Raw genomic sequence first — 22369 nt, forward strand, 5'->3', positions numbered from 1 at the left:
TATGACGTTTCCACACTCCCGGCATGCACACTGAGTCCAATTATTGCTAATGGCGGGTATTTGTACGAAATATACTTATCTTAAGCTGACATTTTCCTAATTTTACACATTAAAATGAAACCGGGGATTCTGTAGTTTTAACTGCTGTGTGTTTGGAAGCGTCTCCGAGGATAAACAAAGCGAAGGACCTGAGTTAGAGGACTGAGGGACAGTGTAACTGTTGTCATCATGTGGCAGCTGTCCGTTAACAACCGACTCAAACTGAAACCGAGCAGGAAGGCGCTTTGGGTTTGAGTTGAGAAATAGCTCCAGAGGCGATGTTAGCTCACTCAAACGTGTGTCTCCGAGCCATTGCTTCAACATTACAGCACATGTAGCTAACTTAATGGGACGGCGGAAGTTTAGCTAGTAACGTACAAAAACTTAACGTTCATTCATTCATTCGACCATTGCCAATAAATCTCCGCATTCTCATGCGGCGGAAATGATTTCCTTCAAGTTATCAGTGTCGGTGTTGCTGTTGTTAATAACGGTGAATGAAGTTCACTGTTCCTCGAAACTAAATATCCCCAAAGTGTTGCTGCCGCTTGCTAGAAGTACAAAAATTAACTTCACGTTGGAAACTACTGAAGGCTGCTACAGATGGTAAGTCGTAAACCCTCGGGTGTCATATTGCATAGGGCATATGAGGCCACATGGCCAAGCATACTGTTTACAATGCAGTGAGTTCATAGCAGTGTGTTTGAGCCAGAAAGCTGCTCAACCCTTCAAAGCTAATGAGTTTCTGACAGATATACTTTTAAAAAAATGTTTTATTTACATTTTTTGTGTCACACCAAAGTGTACATTACCCTCCTACAAGTATGAAAATGTTATTCGACCTCAAACCTACTGTGATCAACATAAGGACAACATTCTTATTGTGATAAATAAAGAATTACTTTATTTTTGCTGCTTTTACAGGTCTTCCAACAGGCCAGAAGTAGCAAGCATCCAGGCTCTGGATGAAGACAGCAGCAAAGGCTGCTCTCGCAAAGCAGTTGTCCAGGCGCTCTCTACTCAGCCCTCCAGACTGACCAGCATCATTATTGCAGAAGATGTTGGTAAATAATACACCTGCTCCATGTTAATAAACACAAGTGGCTTGTTCAAGAATTGTTCCTATGTGAGAGTTAGAAAATAGATTTGTGTGTAGGAAAAGTACAATACGAATCAGCTGGAGGAAGACATTTCTTCACTTTAAGCTTTATTTTTTGCACAAACACACAGTATAACTGTAGTAAATATACTTACGTACGTACAGGCATTCAGTCACCCAAACTGACTCTTGGTTATGGCTCATAATATGTTGAACAGCAGTCAGATATTCTGATGTTTATAAGTGATGACAGACAAGGTAAAAAAATTAATGTGTTATGTGATCTAAATGCTGCAAATGTGTTTTCATGCTTGCAATGCATGCAGAAAGTGGGTAAATCAACTCTAATCTTTATAAATAATGTGGGTGCTAAAGACAAAAGGAGATCATTTGAGTAAATACAAGTAAAATACAGACGTTTGTTATCCTATTTGAATGTATTTGGTGGTATTTACTGAATCCCTTGATAATACTAGTCGTGTGTTAATAGGGCTTTGGACAATTATAACTTGTGCATTAGAGATTTTCAAATGGTCGCAATTCAAAGTGCAGGTGATATAAGAATATCTTTAGACTGTAAAAATATGCTCTGTTCCCTTCAGAATAGCAAATTCCAATTGATATCCTGTCAGTGTGTTGCACAACACTTTTTAAAAATTTTTATTCTTCCTTGTTCGCGATTGTGAAATGCAGTATGTCATCTGTTGCCTGTGGCACGGCTGGGCAGTCATGGGTGACTGGCAGTTCTGAGCATTATCTCTGTAATCAGAAAAATCTGGCATATTGGCCCTTATAGAAACATCTTAGTTGTTTTTTTTAAACAAACTAACAACAAAAGGTAAGACTACATGTTCCGACCACTGTCACTGAATGTGGACTAACTCGCTGTTGTGCCACATTCAGTGACTGCTCCAGACCAGAAAAGCCACAATATTTGACTTGGTAAATAACTGATACTAAACTAGATACAACATTTGCCAGGAGCAGAAGATGCTCGAGCGAACTCACACGCTTTTGCTATTTGCATACGTTTGATAAAGGACATGTTTTAGCCAGGGGGTAGATTTCTATTCTTTGTGCCTCAACGAGAAACTGATCTGCTTTTTAAATCACAGTTACCTTAAAGACATTTATTTCTGAGCTTTTCCTTGTTTGGTTAAAGTGCAACACTGTGCAGTTTGTACTGTGTATAAGATGTTTTGTCCCCTCTTCCGTTTGCAGTTACAGGACAGGTGTTGCGTTGTGATGCTATTGTCGACATCATCAGCGAGATCCAGATTGTGTCGACCACCAGAGAGCTGCATCTTGAGGACTCACCACTGGCACTCAGAATTCATGCACTGGACTCTGAAGGTAACGTGTCCTGGTTTATCACAGGATAAAATTATTCTCATTGTATGCTACTCATGTTGTTAAGGATTAAATATCTCTTTAAGACTATAAAGGGTCATTTACATCAATACTCGTAGTATTACATCATTCTCTCTCCTGTTGAAACAAGTCTGCCGTATTGTTTATTAGTTCTTCTCTAGGCTTCTCAGAGTAATGACTAAGCAAGCTCTAGACAAGGGCTTCTTTCACCTCAGGCTGCTTCTGTGGGGTGGCTGTTTGTTCAACTGGTTCCATTTAGGGCGGACACACTTAGTTTAATGAGCTGTATCTATAGCCTGTATCTTTCTGATGATCACTCCAGGCCCTGGTGGTTTGTTTTTGTTTGCTTTGTTTTAAAAGTGGATTTTAGATTCCTTTGATGGAGTATATTGCAAAAGGACGGCAAGTGTCCTGTAATGAAATGCCTATTGGTTTTGTTTTTGCTAATCCGGCTGCCAGGAGCTTTCAGAAAGTCGTGCTCAGCATACATTATTCATTCAAATATAGTGACCTCAGCCTCCTAATGCAAGCGGAAGGTTTCTATCCAAAATTTCTCTCTTCATCAAAAAAAAAATCGCATACAAATGTGTTTTGATTAAAATGTCTGACAAGAAAGGGAAGGGCCTGACTCTCATCTTTTTTTATGTTGCAGGAAACACCTTCAGCACCCTTTCAGGTCTGGTGTTTGACTGGACCTTAGTGAAAGATGTAGATGTGAATGGATTCTCTGACTCTTACAATTCATTACGGTATGCTTTACTGTATAATACTCCTCTCAAACTCCAACTTTTGAAAATCTGATGGCACCCTTCACTGAATTGTGAACCTAACCATGATATATCCTCTTTCTCTAATGGGTAATCAATCTTGAGGTCAGATGCGAGCGACCGTAGTGAGTTGAGTTTCAAATATTCTTTTCTAATTCACCTCATTTCTCTCCTCAAGGGTACTTAAATTCTCTGAGTCCACATACAACCCCCCAACTTACATATCTGAAATGGAGCGTGTTGGGAAACAGGGCGATATTATTTTGGTGTCAGGACTGAAAACAGGTCATGCTAAGCTGAAGGCCAAAATACAAGAGCCATTGTACAAGGTAAGGATGTTTGAACCAGCACAAAGTTAAACAGCCTCAGACGAAGGCATTGTGTTTTTGGATTGTATGTATTTACATCTACATATGTCCCATTCTTGTGAATCCGATATCTTAAGAACACCTTGAGGAAATGTATTCAAATTTGGTACAAATGTTCACTTGGTCTCAAGGATGAATTGGTGAGATTTTGGTGGCCAATAATCAAGATCATTATAACCTCTCAAAGCACATGTTTGGCCATAATCAGGATTTTTTTTATTTTAATTTTTTTATACACATGTCTAATAGGATAAAAACATGGCATTTGATATTCAAAAGGTCGCACTGTGACATTGTAATATTCTTTAAAAAGTATTCTGCCCATTATTCAGTGCCTTAGCTCAGAAACAGGAACTTGACTGGTATGCAGAGGCAGTAATTCTAGTCTGAACACTGCAACCACTATATTGTAGTTTGTTAAGGCAGGAAGCTGAAGATTTGTTGTTCTGTAACCATGGTTTCTGTGCTACAGGATGTGGGTGCAGCAGAGGTGAGACTGCTGATTTTAGAGAACATCATGCTGAGTCCCGCACACGATGTGTACTTGCTGGCGGGAACTTCCATCCGGTATAGACTCCTGAAGATAAGACAGGGCACGATGACAGGTCTGACTGGGTTTAGTAAAGTACATGTTAATGTTAAAAAAATAATAAAATAAAATTTAAAAAATAAAAATTATATATATATATATATATATATATATATATATATATATATATATATATATATATATATATATATATATATATATATATATATTTTTATTGTTATTATTTTTTTATTATTTTTTTTTATTTTTTTTTTTATCAAACTCACAGGTCTTAGTTTGATTGTCATTTAGTCATTGATGTCACTCACTATGACCAGTTGAGTGGAGCTGCTGTGCAATTTTTACAGTTTTACCTTGTACACAAATACCAGCTCATAAGCTAATTTGCATTTGCGTTGTGTTTCTCCAGAGGTCACTATGCCTTGTGATCAGTATGAACTGAACCTTCGGAACAGTGTGGTTGGCCCTAATGGAAACCCAGATGTTCCTGTGGCCAGTCTGGATCAAAGCACCTCCATAGTTACAGCAATACAACTGGGCCACACCAATGTGGTGCTGGATCATAAAAGTATCCTTCCGACAAAGTGTGCTTTTACTGATTTACGTTCTTTGGCTTAATAGCTGCCTTCAACTGATAATTGTCTGGGAATTTGTGTTACTTGTAGTGAAGTGTTTTTAAATCAAGTCTTGTTCTTATCCATGAGCAGAGTCTGACTTAAATACTAGCCAGGAGTGGTATTAGGCATTTGTCAAAACATGTATCTATGGAGCTGGTGTTGTCAATGAATGTGCCTGGATTAATTTTCCTTAGTAGCATCTGCTTATGTCTTCGAATGCAGGGAGCGTCTCGCCTACCCAACAGCACACTATATGTGGTTGAACCGGGCTATCTAGGTCTGTAGCTCCTAACACTGAAAACATAATGAGAAGTGTTTCATTCTCTGAGCGCTAAGAAGATGTAGCTAATCTCTGTTTTTTCTGTAATTTGTTTAGCTTTTAAAATACGTCCAGGGGAAAGCTGGGTCCTGGAAACGGGCAGAGTGTATGATATCCTGATTGAAGTATTTGATAAGTCCGGCCACAAAATTTTCCTCTCTGATGTAAGTATGCTTCAGGAAGATCACTACGTTCATTTTTAAAAATATTTTCATATTGCATGTATGTGAATGTTCTGTAAATTTCTACAGAATGTGACAGTAGTTGTGAAAGTCAGAAGGGTGTTCTGTGTTGGACTCAACTTTTTGGTGAAGGGCACCACCTCTGCTTGACTTATATAAGCAGTTAAAGCAAATGTTCTTGCTTGTTTTTTCCCCACAAGTATCCTTTAGTTTGTTCTGTTTTCATTTTATCAGGATTGATAATTTGCCTGCATTCCAGTAATCTGAGTAGGATTTTGTAGTTGATTTATAATGGATAAAACAAAAGTTTGGTCATTTGTAATTGGATGCAGCCCCAAAAACACATCTGAGAGACATTAGAGAAGGGATTTACTGCCTTTTGAGCCTTCCTTTGCTGGCCTTTGAGTTTTATTAGCCAACATTTCAAACCAGTGATGAGAAAATGGTCACCATATCAGTATGTACAAATCAGAAGCATTAGCAGAAGAGTCTGCAATAGTGAAACCAGGCGTCTGTCTAAAATCATACAAATGCATTAGTTTGACATCTGTGTGTGGGTTTGACCTTATTTTTCAGAATGTCCGTATTAACACTGCTTTCCCTGCGGAGTACTTTGAAGTCAAGGAGTCGTCACTGAATGGATCGTATCATCGCGTCAAAGCGCTAAAAGAAGGCCTGACTCTCATTGATGCTACTCTAAGTGCTGTTGTTGATGAAGTGAGTTTAATTGTATCCGTGACCCTGAGTAATTCACCTGGACTGTCATTATTGCATTAACCTTCTGCCCATTTCCTCTACCTCATCATTTCCTGTGGCCTCTGCTCCGTTTCAGGCCGGAAATGTCCATGCACTTGCCAACCCAGTCCACAATGAACAGGATGTAGAAATCTATAATCCTATAGTTCTCAGTCCCAGTATTCTTACATTTCCATGGCAGCCCAAGGTCGGAGCTTATCAGTACACAATAAAGGTAATTATATATTTTCAGAGCACATAAATGCACAAACGTTGTGCTTGAATGGCTTTTAATCTGTCATATAGCAGAAGTGTTGTAGAGCATAGGACACTCTTTGTATGAGACAGTGTTTGTAGCAATAACTCTTTGCCATCGAGGTGTCGTTCTTGTGCTTATGATGAATCTTATTCTTTGGTGCTTGTGACAGGCTACAGGAGGGAGTGGAAATTTCAGCTGGTCTTCCTCCAATACAGCTGTCGCCACAGTGACTGTGAAAGGAGTGATGACAACAGTCAGTGACATTGGCGTCAGTGTAGTTTATGCTCACGATCTACGCAACCCGCTACACTTTGGCCAAATGAAGGTAAGTTGACCATTTTAACACGGTCAGGTTGTAAAACAAAACATCTGTTAAATATTCATGTGGAAGTTATGGCACAAATGATGAGTCTGATTAACATACAATGTTTTCAGTTGCAATATTTTCATATATAGTATATTGTTAATGTCAAACTAGCAGCAGATAATGTTGTCACTTCTAATTCAAACAATCGGCTTTATTTAAAAAGTCAAGATTACACTTGAGAGGTTGACAACCGCACTCAGGTAATGGCAACAAATATGGATCCAAGGGATTCCAGGAGATTAAGACTTAAGTTAATTCATCTGCTACTGCAAAGACCTGCATATTGTGACATCTTTTAACAGGTTTGGAGCTCTTTCTTTTTTCAAGAAGCCAAAAAACGGTCTTCTTAATCATCTAATATGAGCAATGTTCTGACAAGACAATTTATTTCACTTGAGAGTTTTGTCTTTGTCTGAGTGTTTTTGTGCGATTTTAATGGGGGGGCGGTTCTCGGTGGGGGGAAAATGCTGTCACATGAAATCACACGCACTAATTAGCAACTAGCAATATGTGATTTTTTATGTGTTGAAATTAATGTCGCCACGCAGCTGTCAGTCAAATCTGTGGAAATCAAACCGCCTTTTTTCTTGTTCCTTAAAATTTTAGATAACATTTTCAGGGATTTTGTCAAAAGTTGATGGCTGCTGCTGCATTTATTTATTATCAATAAAAATAATGTAGTGATTTTCCTTTACCCTACTGAAAGAGAGAGAAAATGGGAGGGACAAAGAGCTGGAAGAAGGGCAATAAAAGAAAAGCAGTGCACAGGGAGAAAAAAACTGCCCCTCACCTGTTTGGAGTATTATCTTCATGTCTTGTGCCATATTCTACACATACTGACATTAAAACTGTAGTGACACGCTGATATGATGTCAGTATGGCTGTCTGTAGGTAGTTTTCAGGTCTATTTTTGCTGTGAACAATCCAAATATCTCAGTGACGCACTGCTGCAGCCTTGCTTGACAGGCACATGAGCTGGGCACCTCAAAGCGGCAGGGTGTTCAGCCTGTAAGCCTTCCCTCTTGAATGAGTGAATACACAAAACGTCCATAGTTATTTGGGATCATTGGGTGTTACATATTTTCATTGTTACAGAGAGCAACTCTCCAAGGGTTAGGGTTTGGGTTAGACTTCACCAGTCTTCTACAGTCTTTTTTTCAGTCTTGTCTCATTTTTATTTAAGGGTTTGAAATTTCATTTTTAGTAGAAGTATTTTATATATAAGTATAAGTATTCAAAAGACTTGAAAACACATTTCTTACTTACAGTGATTGAGTTGTTATAAACATACATTGCAGGCTTACAGCTTAAATCTGCCTGTTTTCCAATCATTCCAAGCTCTCAATCTAACGCACTTTCATGCCTCTGTGATCCTGTTTTCTCTCAGGTCTATGTTGTTGAGCCCGTGGCTATGGACTTCGCTCCTTGCACAGTCGAGGCCAGGGTGGGCCTGGTTCTGGATCTGCCCCTGAGGATTTTTGGCCTGCTTGAGGAGGTGGAGAACGAGCGGGTCATGCTGAGCGACTGCTCCCACTTTGACCTGCAGGTTGAGGAGGAGAACCATGGCGTCTTTCAACTGCTACATGGTGAATCCGTGTGATCTGACTGGGTCATATTGTGATGCAATACATTTTCAAAAAACAAAATCAACACAATATCTTGTTGTTTAACAGCTGCTGTTGAGTTTAGGTCACTAACTAGTGGAGGCTCAGTCATGGGACTCATTTGTTGATCACGCTGGTTAGTGTTAATTAATATGAGTTATGAGTGATCATGACTCTTTTATGTAAGGAATGAAAGTGTTTTGTGGACAGTGCTAGAGAGAACATCCATGTTGGGCTTATATGAGGAGGATAATTATGCTTCACACCTTCTTTTATTAAAAGTACAGCTGCGCTCAATCCAGCGCGTCTTGTACTGCAGGGCTCTCATTGTTCTCATTGTGGTTTTTGCATAAAATAACTGTTATGCAGACATGAATTACTACAATCATATTACAGACATGAAAGCACTAGTGCTAGTGCACACCTGCAACTGCAGTTTCACATTGTGGAAGAAATAATGAATACAAGTATCTTAATCACTAGAGAAAAATCTGTATCATCTCCCCACCCAAATACATTTAAGACAAAACACTGGCAGTGGCCTGTGCTTTGACAAACAATGTGGGCACAATCCTCTCGAAGACTGAAGCATTTTAAATTTTTTATGCCTTGTCATTACAACATTTATCTCTTTGAAAGATCCCCTGTGAGCAAGATCTTCAGTTTTTCATTTTGGAATATTGTATTATTAATACAAGTAGGCTGGTACAAATAGTAATACCTCTCTGTACTCGAGTGTGGCCGAAGATAGGAAAATAAATGAGTTCACCTGCATGAACAATTGTGGTTATTTGTTTGTTGTCATAATGCATTCTCTGACTCTTTGTCTTCCTCCAACCTTCTTTGTCCTCATCCAGAAAGGATGGCGCCAGGCCAGGACCATTGCAGTGGGGTGAGAGCCAAGGCCCTTGCTCCTGGGTACACCATGCTTACTGTCAGCTACACCCATGGCAACGTTCACCTCAGTGCCAAGATCACCATTGCTGCCTATCTTCCCCTTAAAGTGAGTCCAAAGATTTCATGCTCCTGGGACCTTGATCGTCATGTACTTTGATAGTTTTGCTCTCTTATCAGATATTTCTCAAGGTCTCGAAAATTCATGTCCATATGCTTATTGCGTGTCATTTTTAGTGGTTTTTATTAGTATACTTCACACATTTTCTATTTGAATGCCATGGGGCATCTGCATAGTGTAATAACCTTGAATTGCACCTGAAGTCTTTGTTGTGATTTCCCTCTATTCTTACCTCAAAGCACCAATTAGCTTTTGTAAGGAAACACACACTCACGCTGCACATTCATAGCACACAGTCTCTCCTTACAACAGAGGCAGAAATGCGATGATCAGCAAGTGTTAAAATATTTTCCTCCTGGGTTTCTTCTGTGAGCTGTGCATTTTAATTATGCATTATACAGTTGCTACACTGACTTGTTTTGTCCGCCTGGACTCTAGTACTGCAGCAGAATGAAATTGACTTCAACTGTTACAGTTGATTTAACAGTATGACGAGTATTATGCTGAGGTGACCAAATCTAATAAAACAATGATTTCTTTACTCCTGAATCACCAGCAGTTGTGGTTTTCTTGAATTTTACATGTATTAAAATATAATTTTAGTGTTATCAGTACAGTAACATGCTGTTTGATAACCAACTTTTGAGGCTATGTGTATTTTTATCATGGGATTGAGTAGTCTTCTTCAAGATATTGCACACACTTGTGTGATGTTTCTTCAGTTGTTTTGGCCTGGCAGCAAAGGTTGACCCAATTTTTGCTTCTTTGCTGAGAAATACTGCTCAGCATTTTGCGAGCATAACACTAGAATGGCTGAGTTGATACAGATAAATTCCCGCTTTGATTTCTTAAATTATTTTTTCATTTTATGTTGCTACCTCCGATGTGTTGACATTTATAAAAGCATTTCCTCTTGAAAGAGTCCTGCTTGTATGACTGTAATGAAATAATGTTGTTTGGCAGGCGGTGGACCCTGTATCTGTGGCTGTGGTGACTCTGGGATCATCTAAAGACATGTTATTTGAGGGCGGGCCACGCCCTTGGGTTTTAGAGCCCTCAAAGTTCTTCTGCAACTTGAGAGCTGAGGATGAGGCCAGTGTAACCCTCACTCGGACAAGTCCCTCATCTCACAACTACAACCAGCATTGGGTCAGAGCAACCTGCAGGGCCCTGGCAGAGCAGGTGGGATCTGTTGAAATATTCCCTTTTTTTTTTTGTTTACCATTTATGCTGCCTGCTGTGCACATGAGAGTGTCCTCGTTGTAGTACTGTAAAGCCTGAGAATAGTAATAGAAATACAACTAATATTTTGTCAGCTTTCAACTGAGTTGTGTGATGTTATTCTTCAGGTGCTGGAGGTAATGGTAGGAAATGAGGCCAGTGTGACCAATCCTTATCCTGCTGTGGAGCTGGCAGTGGTCAAGTTTGTATGTGCCCCTCCATCTCGCCTCACTCTGGTGCCAGTGTATACCAGCCCACAGCTAGACCTGACCTGTCCGCTGTTGCAGCAAAACAAACAAGTGGTATGTATGTGGTACCTTCACAAGCAAGATTTTTCTTGCTGTGTTTAGCTGTATACATTTAATACTGGTATCTCATTTACATTGATTACTTTGTCCATGTGAGTATTTTCAAGAAATAATGAAAAGTCTTTTTTGGTGATCGCACAATTCTTTTAAAATAATTTGGTTCTGAGAGGAGACACGTTTGTTCTAAATAGAGAAACATGTAGAGAACACGACCTGACCAAAAAAAACCCACTCAATACCTCATTTATAACAGTTAACAAGTGTCTTTTCTTTTCCAGAATTGAAGTATTGTGTTTGGACAATGTGTTGATCAAGAATACCTTTTTCTAGGTGCCTGTCTCGAATTACCGCAATCCCATTTTGGACTTGGCTGCATTTGATCAACAAGGAAGGAAGTTTGATAACTTCAGCTCTCTGAGCATGTTGTGGGAATCTACCAAAGTGTCAGTGGTCAGCATTGAACCAAGCATGCCCATGGAGCTGCTTCCTTTCAAAGACAGCAACAAACAGATGAAACTTCATGGTAAAACTGTGTGACATGCCTTAAATCTTCTTATCCATTTGTGTTTTGTTGTATTTTTGTTGAGTGGATTCTCAGCTTAGCTTCGTTCTTCTCTTGAGACATTTGTAAAGTAATGAGGTAAAAGCAGAAGAGCAAAAATCTGTGGCAGGATTTAATTCTAAGACACCAGATGCAGGCGGAGAAATGTCCAATCACCTATCACTGAGAAAACATTTTTTATTGTGTTTTTGCTGTCTGTTAGAGAAGAAAAGAAGACGTTTGAAAAGGTGTTTGTGTGATTAATTTTGAATTTATTTTCTTGTTGTCATCTGGCAGGACGCCGGACAGTTCTTGTCCATCATCAGACCGGTATTGCTGCCATCACAGTGACAACTCTGAGTTACCAAGTTTCACATCTGGCAGCAGCTAATGTTCCCAGTCCAGTAAGTGAATACAGTGGCTCAACCACAAACCCATGAAAGTTTTAAAAGCAGAAGCAGTTATCAGTTAAATGTTTTGTTTTCCATGTGAACATTGTGCTCCATGTCAGATTTTTGTCAGGTGATTATGAAAGAAATGTTGTCCATTAAAATACATTTTTGTTATGGAGTCAGTCTGCTGGTTGTACTCCTTTGTTGGCTAACTTATCACTAAACTTGGACCTACTGTACATTTGATGATTAAGCTGATTTTATTGTTCTTTTGAGCTGTTCTATCTTCAACTGACTTCCTCTTCCAGTTTTGCCCCTCATAATCAGGGAAACCAGCACACTGCATCGTATGTTTTATAATGTGTATCACATTTAGTATCCATAAGACTAATTGTTTTCCAATTCCTCTGGACAGTATGACCCTCTAACTCCTATCTCAGCCACTCTGGAGCTCCTGTTGGTTGAAGATGTGAAGATTTCACCTAACACATTGACCATATACAACCACCCAGATGTGCGGGTAAGAGACAGAATTATGTGACCTCAAATACGCAACACGACTTTACTCTCACAAGGATGAACACTGACAGGCTGTCTCCTCATCGCTTGTTTTACTTAAAAAGTTAAATTGCATTTGTCATTTCATCATAAAGGATGTTATTTTGTTATTTTTTCACGTTGCAGAACAAAAATGGAAATTAATTTTCTTCACTCTGGTAACAACTGAAGGAATATATATAATCTTTTTTCTCTAGACACAGTGGAAGCTTGTATCCCTTGCTGTCTTCCCTCAGTGGTCCTCACTCTCTTAATCCTGTGTAATATAGGAGCAGTGTTTAGCAGGTGTGGGGGTTAAATAACAGCTAGTGACCTGTTTAAGAGGATTTTAAGAAGTGAGAGTGTTCAGAGGACTCCTTTGATGTCGCATGCAAGGCCAGCTGGCTCTCAGAAAACCATTATGCTGTACTGGGATGTTTTTCATAATCGCCCCACAATGTGTAATCATTTAAGTGATTTTCAGGGCTGTCTCTAAGCATTGATCGTTTTCTGTGTTTTGCAGGCGAACTTGGCCCTCAAAGAAGGTTCGGGTTATTTTTTTGTCAACACCAGTGTTACAGGAATAGTGGATGTAGTATTCCAGGACGCCCAAAGAACAGTTGAGGTAAGAAGTAACATCTGTGTCTGTGATGGGATTATGATGTTAAACAACATGCTGTGTGCTTTCCAAGAAATCTCTATGCCCAATCTAATGCAGAGATCAGAGTTTTTTGGCAATGAAAACATTCATTTTGATTTGCTGTGGTTGCCTAGGTTTCTCCTGTCCACCCAGGGGAGGTGAAGGTGATGGTTCATGACCTTTGTCTGGCATTTCACGCACCTGCCACAGCCACAGTACACGTTTCAGACATCTTGGAGGTTTTTGTGCGTGTGGTTGACAAGGTCAGTTTTCCAGCCACATAATCTCTCATCTTGGGTTCAGACAGTGCATGACTCAGTGACCCCCATTATCGGTTCCACACATTCCTGAAATGCCTCAGTGACGTCTAAGCACTACATATGGTTGTCTCTTGCTCACACTTTCCTACCCAATTTTCATGACAGATAGCCTGTCTTGAATTAGCATCATTAGGTTTGTCCTGCCTGTGAACCAAAATGGTTATTTCTCTAATGATGTATGTCATTCATCTGTGTTGCAGGTGGAGATTGGCAAATCTGTGAGAGCTTATGTCAGAGTCTTGGATTCTAATAAGAAGCCCTTCCCAGTCAGCTCTTTCAAATTCATGAATCTTAAACTCAAGGCAGCTTCTGCTATAGTCTCTCTAAAGTAAGTAGTAAGTTGTTGTTTAGGTTGAGGATGTGAGAACTTGTAATTCTTCTCATTAATTGCTGAATTCCTTTTTTGCAGACCATTAGCGGAGTCCACAGAAATTGATACAGCTGTTTTCCTAGTGAAAGGTGTTTCTATTGGTCAGACCACTCTGTCAGCTGTTGTTGTGGATAAAAATGGGAGAAAGATTGCATCTGCACCTCAGCAAATTGAGGTATAATTATGTGTGAATTCCCTAAATGTCTACTGTGATTTTGACTATTACATATGTTGCGCATGTTTTTAATTTTTTTTCCCCCCTTACTTCTAGGTATTCCCACCATTCAAACTCATTCCACGGAAAATGACTCTGTTAATTGGAGCAATGATGCAGGTATGAACGATATTGATGCTTTGTCTGGAAACAGCTTGCCCCAGTTTATGTTGCCAGAAGAGTTCATCTGGTCCTCAGTTTAGTTGTCAAAAGAGGACTCTGCCAGGACTCTTCTGGAAGATGATGTTAGCCTAATTGCTCTTGGTTTAAACATCCAGTTTGCCTTTCATTTGGCTCAGCTCATGCTTTAATTAGAAAGCATTTACCGTCCATCCAAAAGGCCTTGTAATTGCTTAACATTAAACTCTGTAATACACATGCACCACACATTATTTGTGTTGGATCTCCATTTTTCCAATCATGAGTACTTGAATACACAGAGGATAATAGCTATCAGCAAATTATTGTCAGGCTTTGCATTGATGAACGCCATCGACTAAACTGTCACTGCTGTCAAGATTAATCATGAGGGAGTGATACACATTTCTTTCTCTCTTTTTATGTTTCTCTTTTTCTCCTTTTTATTCCTGCGGTCATTCATAGATCACATCAGAGGGTGGCCCTCAGCCTCAGTCCAATATCCTTTTCTCTATCTCTGATGAGAAAATAGCTTCTGTCAATGGCATGGGCCATGTCAGGGGTGTAACCATAGGTAATGCCACAGTGACAGGACTGGTCCAAGCCGTCGATGCAGAGACTGGGAAGCTAGTGGTTGTGTCTCAGGTAAATATATATGTATATATATATGGATGATCTGGACTAGTGTATGACTCACTTAGATTTTACAGATGAAATGCTCATCATCTTGTGTTCTCAGGATCAAGTAGAAGTTGAGGTTGTGCAATTGACTGCAATTCGAATCAGAGCACCTATCACAAGACTGAAGACAGGAGCACAGGTATGGTTATTATGAAGATTTAATTAAATTCAGTGCTCTATAAAGGTAATTTTGTACTCACAGATGGGCTTCTTTCATTCCCTTTACCTCTCTTAGATGCCTGTGTACGTCATGGGTCTGACCAATAGTCAAACACCCTTCTCCTTTGGCAATGCTGTTCCTCACCTTACCTTCCAGTGGTCCACCACCAAAAGAGACATTCTGGATGTCCAGTCAAGACACACTGAGGTGAACTTCAGTCTGTTTGCTCTTGTATTTCGCAACACATGCAGTTTCTGCCACTGAACGATTTCTATTTTAGGTCCTGTTTGTCCCTGTGATCCTTTTATCTGATTGATTTAAGATGTGTTGCCTCTGCATTACAGTATGATTAAAACAAACAGCATCTGCCTTGTCTCTGCTTCCTTGTCAGCCTCTGCCTCATCCCCGCTTCCTCATCACTGTTGCCGTTTTATTTGATTTGCCGCTTCTATTTTTGCCTTTCTAATAATGGATCCTGTCTCCTTCAGGCTAACGTGGAGCTCCAGTCAGAGCACAACTTTGGCATGAGGGTGACTGGACGAACAAGAGGGAGGACAGGGCTGAAGGTGGTGCTCAGAGCTACTGACCCGGCTGCTGGGCAGCTAATGGGAAATCTGCAAGCGCTCGAAGATGAAATCCAGATCCAGGTACAGCATTGTGGCTACAAATCTCTTTTTGCACCTGGAAAAAAAAAAACAGTGCCGTAACCATCATATCTGTCTGTCCTGAGCACCTGTATTATAAATACTGTAAATGCAGATATTAGAAGAGAGACCCTTGTAATGGCCATGTCTGCCTGCTGCTCCTTCATAATAGAGAAAGCTGGCATTTAAGGCAGCAGAGCGCAGAAGTTGCTGAGCTTTGGAAAATCTGAAGTTGATAACTTTGTGAAGTGATAAGACTGCAGATTAGTTGGAGCTGAATGCAACCGGCCTCAAACTGCATTAAACTATGACATGTCACAAGTGCTGAAACATCAAAGAATGATTAAAGCCCTCTAATAATTGGAGTTTCAACATTTCTGCTTTGATCAAGGTCTATGACAAGCTGCACATGCTTAATCCTGAAGTGAAGGCTGAGGAGCTACTGATGGCGCCAAACTCGGCCCTGAAACTCCAAACTAACAGGTGAGTTACCTGCATGTTGGTTTTGTCTCTTCTAAGAGATACAATCGTTTGGTTTTCTCCGACATCTTTGTTTGCATGATGAACAATTACATGAACGTGTCCAAATCTCAGATAAACTTAATGTGATTGTGTTTCTCTGTGTCCAATAGGGATGGTTTGGGTGCACTCTCTTATCGCATGCTGGATTGCCCTGACCAGGTCGTCATCGCTCAAGTGGATGATAAGGGCATTCTCTTCTCTGGCTCTCTCACTGGTATCTCCTCTCTGCTGATCACCTCGCAAGAGACCTTTGGTGTCAATCAAACTCTCATCCTTGCTGTGAAGGTCAGTTAGAGATCTACTTCCTGGATGCTACTACGTTTCACATTACTGATACTGAAATAGCTTTCCGTCTGGATTGTTTTCAGTGAACCCTATCTCAGTGACCTGTTACCTATAGTTATTATAGATGCTGTGTATATCAGTCATCCATATTTTTTCTGTTTCAAGTAACATATGAACCAATTCGATTAATACAAGCTAAACACTAAATTGGGGCTGTCCCGAATAGCATTTTTGGGGCTTCAGGGCCATTTACCCACGATTATATTTGCAGCATCAACATCAAGCAGATCAAAATTGTAGTTACCTTTTAATTATATACTTTGCTATTACTGTAATCATGGGTCTAATGAAGGATGAGGACTTGAGTCCTAAAAGTCAACTTGATGAGGAAGCAAGTGTTGAGGTTTGAGTACGCCGGCAGGACTGCATGTGTGCACACTGAGCAGAAATGCTCCCTTGCTGGTTTTAATGTGTGCAGGTTTTAAGACTTCTTAAAAGCTATGAAGGAGCTCCAATTCTTGTTCGTCTCCTTCCTCTGTATACATACATAAAAGCTTTGAAGCGTTTGGGTCAGCCTTACATTAGATTATGATACAGCAGTTTGGGATTAGAAAATATGAAAATAAGCACTGTGGAGCTAAAAAATTATGCCTCCTAAAGGGTAAATGTTCAAGCAACTTATCTCAATATGGGAAACATTCACGTCCATGTCATATCTTGCCTTTGTTTTGTGTTTTCAGTTTGTTTTCTTGCAAGACAAAGCATAGCTGGCATGGCTATATGAATAAATAGATAAACAACAAAAAATGATGTTTCTACATTTTCCGTTGACATTTTGCCCCCAGCCCTGTAGTATGATATCTGTATTTATTAATCAGAGCAAAACAACAAATAACAGCACAGTAATCGCTCAGTATGTAGCCGTTTGACCAAGAATACATAAGGGAAATTCTAATGTCATAGATTTTACATAGTGTCTTTGTAATTGTAATTTATAATAATATAATTGTCAGTATATGAAATATTAACCATGTGTCATTCTGAACCTGTATTTTTGCGCCAAACTAATTCTTAGTGGGCTGAAATGTATCACCACCATATAAACCATAAACGGGCGAACTGATGCTTAAAATAACAGTTGACATTGTTCCTGCAGTTAACACTGGTTCTCCCCTTCATTCCTCAGGTGGTGCCTGTTTCATATGTGCGCTTCAGTACTAGTCCAGTGCTCTATACACACACCAGAGAGAGCCTGAAAGCCTTCCCCCTGGGCGTTGTGCTTACCTTCAATGTACACTTCCATGCCAGCACTGGAGAGGCCCTACACAGCTCCAACTCCGACCTTACGTTTTCCACAAACAGGTCTGTCACCACACTACTATGTCACTGATATAATCCATACATTTATAAACGGCATGACTCAGTGAGCTAAACTTCAGGGCAAGCAGAGAGGGGAGGGAGGGTATGTTTTGCAGTTTGCTCAGTGCCCCAAGGTTGAAAAGCTATTATGCTGCTGTTGTGGGCTATATATAGAGAGAGAGTATCAGGGCCTCTCTTTGAGTGGTCTGTTCGTGCAACCTCGCCCAGCCTTGCATGACCTAATGTCTGCCCGTATCTCAAATTCTGTCAGACAAGTCATGTCAACCCACAAGCTACTCATCCTCGACCAGCTGAACAGAAAATGTATTCATTTGGAACGCTTTTATCCATTTAGCCCTTTATTCTGATGAATTCAGCGTGGTGTATTTTTTATAATATTGATCCATAACCTTTTCTATACATATCCAGTGCTATGATGCACTATACAATTCTTCTCGGCTCAGGCAGTTTGCATTAATATCTGTACAGCACAGCCACAGTAGTTGAGGTCACAGCAGGGTATAGCAGCAGACTGGGTGTGGAGTACACAACATTAATTTACTGGGCTGTGTTGTTTCCACCTGACTGAATGAAGTAAATTAACAGGAGCTTTGACAGGGAGGAGCACTACTGCTAACCCAATGAGGGATTCATTGATTGTGGTACCTTGTTCTGCAGGTGCTGACAGACAATTTTAGGGGAAAAGTTTACAGTCTTGGGACTAAGTTATGTCATTAGATCCAATTGAGTCTCCAAGGAGCCAATTTGATTTTACCGTTATCTGATATGGGAGCATTTTGGCTCTATTTGTTCAAAATAAATGCTTTGGAGACAATTTCAGCAGACAAAAGAGAAGTAGAATACGACTGAGAACTATTGTAGCAAGGAAAAAAAAAACTACAAGAAGGAATGAGAACTCTTCTCAGTTGCTTGTTTTGTCAAGCTTGTCTAATCGTAACATAAGTTCGTTGGAAAGACAGATAAGGTGTGGTGGGATGTGACGGTCATGGATTAAAGGATTATAGGGGTCATGTATAAAAAGGATCAACAGAGGGTCAAATGTGGATCAATGACAAGAGCGAGGGGTCTCACAGCAAGGTATTGAGAGATATTTGGTGTGGTCTTTGATCCTGAACTGTTACAATTACATAATATCTGCACAATAAATCATATTAATTACCATATTGATTTTTATTACCTACTTTCTTTAATGGAAATCATAGCAATATTATGGGAAAAATAGAGACAGACATGGGTTACTGAACGTGTTTGCATTTCAATATTTCATGCAAGAACATAAATTTCATTCTTTTCAATATGATTGCTATGTTTTGCTGTCTGCACGTGTGTCCCTCGCAGTTTTTTTGCCATCATTGTAACACAGCACAATTAAGACGTGTATACATTTAAGCCCCTCTCTTTAATTGTTGTCTCTAAGCTTCTGTAAAGCCTGCTAGTCCTTGTTATAAATACTCCCAGTGTAGAAGCAAATAAGCAGTAATTAATTTTGATCCTTATCGTGAATTATGCTGTGTTGGGTCCTTGAATTTCAGGGAATTGGGCCAGGAAGAAGTGGCAAAGTCCTTGAATTTGATGTAAAAGAAAGTGTGGGACCCTTGTCCAGTGTAGCTGAAGGGGGACAACATCCTCAGTCCTCATTCTGTATAAAAATAGTTCAGCTGAAGCTAATATGAGCCTGCAGCAGTCTTGAGCTCGACTAATAATTGTGTACCTCCAAAGCAACAGTGTTGTTAATTTCAATGTATTGTTTCCCCAGACAGTGTTTCTATGCTGAGTTGTGACTATGTGATTGTGTATATGTTGTTTGTTTGTTTGTTTGTTTGTTTGTCCTTAAACATACATTTAGAGTTTAAAATAAAAGTTCTGTACTTTAGTTTTATGTATTTTTAAAATGAACATGTAGCCTCCTTAATATGTATAAACACAAAGTTAATTCTAAAAGAAGTCACAGTACAAGTCAAACAGACAACCAAATTCTGAAGTTGTGTTTTGTTACAGCACTTTAATGATTAGTTAGTCCATAATTCAACATGCACCTCTCTTCTGTCTGGCAGGGATGACCTGGTGCAGGTAGGGATTGGGCCCGGTAACCACACTCTGACAGTGAGGACCATCAATGTGGGCCTCACTCTTCTTGCCGTCTGGGACAGTGGAAACGCGGGTGTGGCCGACTACGTCCCAATACCTGTGAAGCGTGCCATCTACCCATATGAGGCCCAAAGACTGGTGGTGGGCGATGTGGTCTGTTTCAGTGCCCAGTTAACCAGCCCTGATGGTGAGAGGTCCACCTATTCTTTTCACCAATGCTCAATCTGCGAACAAAGAACAAAGGAAAAACATTTGAAAAATTAAGACTTTCCTTCATCTTTGACACTGTAAAGATGTCTCTGCATTTTATTGAATTTTTTCTTAAAGGATTAAATATTTTGAGTTATAGTACTTTTCTTGGCTGATATAATCTTGCATAAGTCGATTCAGTTTTAAGTCTTTTTTTTTTTTTTCTGGGTATTATATTCCCCTCTCTGCAGGTGCTCATGGTACTTGGAGCTCCTCTGCTAATGGTGTTCTTGAGGTGGACCCTAAAAGTGGTGCAGCAGTAGCGAGAGATTCCGGGACGGTCACTGTGTACTACGAGATACCTGGTGTTCTGAAAACATACACAGAGGTATTTTATCAGTAGGAAATAATGACCATCTCAGCTGCAATGCTTCACTGACAGACTCTGTGTACTCCGGTACATCGGTTCCCTTTTCGTCATGGCTGTGATGAATGAGCTACAAGAAACCAGTCGGAGTGTTCCAATTACGTAAAAGGCACACCGCTCTGGTTTCTTTATTCCGACTCTTGACATCTCTTTTCTGCTGAAATTATGATCTTCTCCATCAGTGCATCACACTGCCTCTGTCCTTCAGCGATATATCATAATCAGAATAAAATCCCAGCAGGTGCATAGTATATCCATCATCACCTTTCAGTCATCACACTAATGTGTGTGCATGATGTTACTGCTGTTGAGATGCTCATACACGATGGACTTTGGAAAAGGATTAATTAGCTCAATCTTGTCTAACTGTCACTGTACTGCATCCTTCCTGCTCGTGAGCTGAATGTGACCTGCAGTTTAATATGAATACTTCCTACTGGCAGGATAAGAATTGATGAGATTTGGTGTTGCGTATTTTATCTTAAACAGAAAGCTCACATTCATTCTTACGAACTGAATGGACATGCTTCTCTAACTGCGCGAGATGAGACATTTATAGAAGCAGCAGTAATGTTATTTTAAACTCTCAGCTGTCTTAATTGGTTTGTTTCACTGACAGTCTGGTGTGATTGATGTGAACAATTAGGTGTGGATGTAATTTATAATGATATTATTTCAGGTACCCTCTTGAATCCTCTTTTTTTTTATTTGCTGTTTTTTTTCTGTGTATGGTTCGGTAGGTAGTAGTAGAAGCATCTACAAGGACAGCAGCTACGGCGCAGGCTACACCCGTCAAGAATGGCAAGGAGACAAAGGTCCTACTCACCACCAGAGAGAGAGGAACCAACCTCATTGGTACTGGACTAATTTGATTGAGAAAGGCAGAATAGTTCAACATTTTGGGAAATAAGAAATAAGAATTGATTTTGCTTTCTTGCTGTCATTAAATGAAAAGCTAAATAACCTAATGTCTGTATGGCGAGTATGAAGCCACAGTCAGCATCGTCTTAGCCTAGCTTAGCACAAAGACTGGGAAAATGTGGTAATAGCCTGGCTCCATCCTATGGTAACCAAATTGCCTTATAACACCTTTTTAAAGGTGTAATTTGTCAGTAAGAATTCAAATGTTGGTCCAAAACTATAGGGGGCAACAGTTGCATACAAAAGTATGTTGAAATGCTGACAGAAACCGACTGAAAGTACCTTTTAATTCTTTAGCCTTTGTGCTAAGCTAAGCTATGCTAAGCTAAGCAGCTGCTGGATGTAGCTCCATATTTAACAAAAGAAATGCAGGTTGTGGTATCAGTGCTCTCATCTTACTCTATACTGGAAAGCGATCAGGCATATTTCCCAAAATGTCGAACTTTTGCTTTAAATCCGTAATCTCATTTGTATCTGCCTGACTGAAAATCTAAAGACCCTGTGTGTAATGAAGCTCGAATGATTTGTATCTCATGCCAGTGTGCTTTACCCTGCAGGAACCTGTTCCCCTGCCCAGACTGAAGCTATTTCTCAGTTGCAGCCAGAAACCACTGTCAGCTGTCATCTCAGCTTTACTAGCGAGGCTGTTGACTTCTCTGCTAATGATGTCTTCAAAACACACACCGGCTTTGATTCCAGCATTGGTAAGGCTGATCGGAATTTACACCAGACATCATGTTAATGGTCAAAGAAGCAATGTGTCTTGAGTCATTTCATTTTGCTCAGATACAGTGCATCAGGCTTTATTCGCTCCCTGCAATTCTTCCTTTCATCTAAATAAGGGATTGCATTTCGGGGGGTTGAAAGCTACCTTTTAACATTCACATAATTGTCCACCCTCTAAGAAACACTCTACATTTTACAAAATAAAAAATGAAAATATGTCTTTAAAACCTTACCTAGTAGGCACTTTGTTTATACATATACTCTGCATGGCTGGACAGGAAAATACTGTTTACAAGGGCATAATCAATACCTGCTTTGCTCTTGGAATAAATTTAGCAGAGACTATAAAAGGTGTCCAGGTGATGTATTGAAC

At 39.8% G+C, this 22369-nt stretch overlaps 1 protein-coding gene and 1 long non-coding RNA gene across 5 annotated transcripts in view; one reads left to right on the forward strand and one right to left on the reverse strand.

The window, feature by feature from the left end:
- The window catches only part of nup210 (nucleoporin 210), a 27431-nt gene continuing 5062 nt past the window's right edge, over positions 1–22369 (forward strand). For all 4 annotated transcript variants that reach the window (XR_003984690.1, XR_003984691.1, XM_030423652.1 and 1 more), the window contains exons 1-35: positions 1–645; positions 964–1103; positions 2360–2491; positions 3162–3258; positions 3455–3605; positions 4117–4249; positions 4604–4762; positions 5020–5088; positions 5188–5294; positions 5889–6029; positions 6145–6282; positions 6476–6631; positions 8061–8259; positions 9135–9280; positions 10256–10474; positions 10642–10815; positions 11152–11344; positions 11660–11766; positions 12170–12274; positions 12815–12916; positions 13066–13194; positions 13452–13579; positions 13661–13796; positions 13893–13955; positions 14439–14618; positions 14713–14793; positions 14890–15021; positions 15303–15461; positions 15850–15941; positions 16091–16265; positions 17452–17627; positions 19700–19920; positions 20174–20310; positions 21090–21204; positions 21828–21974. Coding sequence is in view for 2 of the 4 variants with exons in the window: in XM_030423652.1 (XP_030279512.1) it covers positions 485–645; positions 964–1103; positions 2360–2491; positions 3162–3258; positions 3455–3605; positions 4117–4249; positions 4604–4762; positions 5020–5088; positions 5188–5294; positions 5889–6029; positions 6145–6282; positions 6476–6631; positions 8061–8259; positions 9135–9280; positions 10256–10474; positions 10642–10815; positions 11152–11344; positions 11660–11766; positions 12170–12274; positions 12815–12916; positions 13066–13194; positions 13452–13579; positions 13661–13796; positions 13893–13955; positions 14439–14618; positions 14713–14793; positions 14890–15021; positions 15303–15461; positions 15850–15941; positions 16091–16265; positions 17452–17627; positions 19700–19920; positions 20174–20310; positions 21090–21204; positions 21828–21974 (4900 nt within the window). In the remaining 2 variants the exon portion in view is untranslated. The remainder of the gene's footprint in view (positions 646–963; positions 1104–2359; positions 2492–3161; positions 3259–3454; positions 3606–4116; positions 4250–4603; positions 4763–5019; positions 5089–5187; positions 5295–5888; positions 6030–6144; positions 6283–6475; positions 6632–8060; positions 8260–9134; positions 9281–10255; positions 10475–10641; positions 10816–11151; positions 11345–11659; positions 11767–12169; positions 12275–12814; positions 12917–13065; positions 13195–13451; positions 13580–13660; positions 13797–13892; positions 13956–14438; positions 14619–14712; positions 14794–14889; positions 15022–15302; positions 15462–15849; positions 15942–16090; positions 16266–17451; positions 17628–19699; positions 19921–20173; positions 20311–21089; positions 21205–21827; positions 21975–22369) is intronic.
- The window catches only part of LOC115585346 (uncharacterized), a 9211-nt gene continuing 6728 nt past the window's right edge, over positions 19887–22369 (reverse strand). The window contains exon 3 of the long non-coding RNA XR_003984692.1: positions 19887–19957. This is a non-coding gene — a long non-coding RNA (uncharacterized LOC115585346). The remainder of the gene's footprint in view (positions 19958–22369) is intronic.

This window comes from Sparus aurata, chromosome 7, assembly GCF_900880675.1.
Source record: "Sparus aurata chromosome 7, fSpaAur1.1, whole genome shotgun sequence".
NCBI classification, from domain to species: Eukaryota; Metazoa; Chordata; class Actinopteri; order Spariformes; family Sparidae; genus Sparus; species Sparus aurata.